The sequence below is a fragment of the Rutidosis leptorrhynchoides genome, chromosome 4 (genome assembly GCF_046630445.1).
Source record: "Rutidosis leptorrhynchoides isolate AG116_Rl617_1_P2 chromosome 4, CSIRO_AGI_Rlap_v1, whole genome shotgun sequence".
Lineage (NCBI taxonomy): Eukaryota > Viridiplantae > Streptophyta > Magnoliopsida > Asterales > Asteraceae > Rutidosis > Rutidosis leptorrhynchoides.
In genome coordinates, this window is record NC_092336.1 from 237,250,195 (window position 1) to 237,253,169 (window position 2,975).

At 33.6% G+C, this 2,975-nt stretch overlaps 1 protein-coding gene across 1 annotated transcript; it reads right to left on the reverse strand.

Moving 5' to 3' along the window:
• Positions 1 to 247: 247 nt before the first annotated feature.
• Positions 248 to 1,369, reverse strand: LOC139841494 (F-box/kelch-repeat protein At3g06240-like). Its single transcript, XM_071831709.1, has one exon. The coding sequence runs from the start codon at positions 1,367 to 1,369 to the stop codon at positions 248 to 250; it is 1,122 nt and encodes a 373-aa protein (XP_071687810.1).
• Positions 1,370 to 2,975: the final 1,606 nt, after the last annotated feature.

Genomic DNA, 2,975 nt, shown 5'->3' on the forward strand with positions numbered 1-2,975 from the left:
ACAATGAATCACGAGCCGAGCTCGAGCCAAAAAATTAGAGCTCAATTCGAGCCGAGCTCGAGCCAAAAAATTAGAGCTCGATTGGAGCCGAGCTCGAGCTTTCTAAAAAATAAATTAGTCGAACTCGAACACTACCAAGCATGAATTTACAACCCTAGTTGAAAGTAGTTAAGTAGGAACAACTTACTAAATAACATTAATAAAATCAACTAAACGAAATTGTAAAAGTAGTATAACGAAAAACAAACTAAATAACGTTATAATCAATCAAGTTAAAACATTGCATTAGCAAGTTTTTCATTTTATCTTGTTTTGACTTCTTTTCTCTTCCACCCCATCTCGAAAAACAGACATCTAAAGGTGAAACCAATGTCTCCACAAACTGTACACAGTTTTTTTTAAAGAACCGGTGAAAGTGTTTCGGGAAAGAAATATTAAGCGTTTCATAAGAGCTTTTCGAAACGTCGTAAATAATGAGTTGACTAAAGGGATTCACCATAAGAATTTTTCCATCATCAAAGATATTAAGAGTGTGGTAAAAGATGTCCCATTTTAAATCTAACGTAAATGAATGAGTATTCGCCCACGTAGAGTCAACATCATTCATCACCCACAACTCGAATTTAGATGAAGTGGTCATCTTGAGCGCACAAAGGCATCCGTTTATCGTACCTATATCTCCAATAAAATTGGAACCGCGAGGTAGAACTATCTCAGAAAGAACCATATCTTTAACACCAAAGGCAAGCAACACATGTTCCGATCTAATCCAATACAAATTTCCATTTGAAAACGTACCCACGGGATAGGCAAACGTAATGCAGTTGATGTCGTATTTTTTCGAACTCTGTGAGCTCCACGAATTCGTTTTAAAGTCGTAGACCTCGCAAATATCACGACAACTCGTGAACTTAACAATTTTAAGGTCTTCAGTGGGAGTAGTACCACCGTAGCCAAACCCAAATCCGCTCTTACAACTAATAATCTGAGTAGGAGGATCTAAAAGTTTCTTAAACTCGCCAGTAAAAGGATTGTATAAAACGAAAGCATTTAGAGTGAAGTATTCATTTAGAGTGACCATTAGGACTAACCCATTGAACGATCCAATAACTCTGGCTCCTGTACTGTACTCTAACGGATACCGACGCTTGAATGTCGTATAATTATTATTGTCGACGTCTATGAAGTGTAAGTATTCCTTGTTTATAGGGAGAATGATGCCTTTGCGTGATCTCAAATTCATAAAGTACGGCTCCATAAGCATACAATGCCAATACTTGGATACGCACCGAAACCGTACCAACGAGTTTGCTGGAAGCCTAGCAAGTATATTGATAATAATCTCATCAGGTAGAAAGGTGACGGCCATCACAATACAAAAAACCAAATAGATGTATGTCTTGAATGTGCACTGGTGACACCAAAAGTTGGACGCTTTTTAGCTCTACCCACTTTTGTGTTCGTCACAAAACTCTAAAGCTTGACTGATGAACTTTTATTAGTAATTGAAAACCCTAAAACCCCAAATTAATTTTAGATAATCAAACAAAAACTATAGAATACATACAAGATCAAATTGGGAAGATAAATTAAGTTTTTTTATATCTCGATCCTGCCAAGAAAGTGCCTAACTTCGTACAGTCAGCGACCGTACTTTCTTCACCAGATTTTATCGGTTAACAACGACTGTTATTCTGAAATAAATAGAAATTAGGTTTTTTTTTAAGACATAATTTAATTAATTTAATTTAATGGTAACCTAACTCAAAATATAAGAGCGCAACGGCTCAGTCGTGCAAAGGTGGTTCAGCCCAATATAAAGAGGAATGGACTAAAGCCCATTACTATTGAAGAAGCCCAGCACCTATTTACGAGTAAGTTTTAGTAACATGTTTTGTGACTAACGTTGTTTTTTTCCCTTTCAAAAAACAAAAATAAATAAAATATCCATTAAAAGTAAGAATTTTGCTAACGACAGTCATAAGTGTTGTCATTAACACGCTTTAAGATGTACATGACAGTTATTAGTCACTTTTCTAATGACGGTTATTAAAACGTACAATAAATTAAAGTGTGTCAACGACAGTCCTTAGGTTTTTCGTTAGCAGAATCCTTGAAGGAATATATATATATACATACATATATATATATATATATATATATATATATATATATATATATATATATATATATATATATATATATATATATATATATATATATATATATATATAGTGGTAGGATCAAGAGGGAAGTAACCATTCGGGGGAAGCGGGGGGAAGCAAAAACTTTTTTTTTCTTTTCGTTTTTTGAAAAAACTTTGTTCACAAACATTATAGATGAGATGAAAATATGAACATTTAGTAGAGACACTCTGTGATAAATGTTTTTATTTTGGCGGGAAAACGCTCGAATAAGTAATATATAACAATTATCGTGTTTTTCGAGCGTATTTTGAGGTTTTAGCTATTGTGGTTTAGATATTAGGGTTTAGATATTAGGGTTTATAGAGTTTAGATATTAGGGTTTAGAAATTTAGGGTTTAGGGTTTAGATTTAGAGTTTAGATTTAGGATTTAGATTGAGTTTTAAACACGAACGGTTTAGAGTTTAGGGTTTAGGGTTTAGGGTTTGGTATTTTGGGTTTATGGAATAAACCCAAAACACCAAACCCTAAACCCTAAACCCTAAACCCTAAACTCTAAATCGGGCTAAATTTTACTTCACAAAACATGAAAAAAAACGTTCATATTCTTCACGAACAATATTATCTTGAATGTTATTTTTGTCGATCGTTTTCTCGCCTAAATAATAACAATCATCACGAAGTGTCTCTTCTAAATGTTCATATTTCGTGTGATCTTGATGCCGGAAAAAAAATTCAAAAAAAACGAAAAAAAAAAATTTGCTTCCCCCCGATTGGTTACTTCCCCATTGATCCTGCCCTATATATACATATATATATATATAATATAT

What these genes read in the sequence shown, in the direction of transcription:
- LOC139841494 (XM_071831709.1), bottom strand. Translation starts at nt 1,369, where the DNA reads ATGGCCGTCACCTTTCTACCTGATGAGATTATTATCAATATACTTGCT.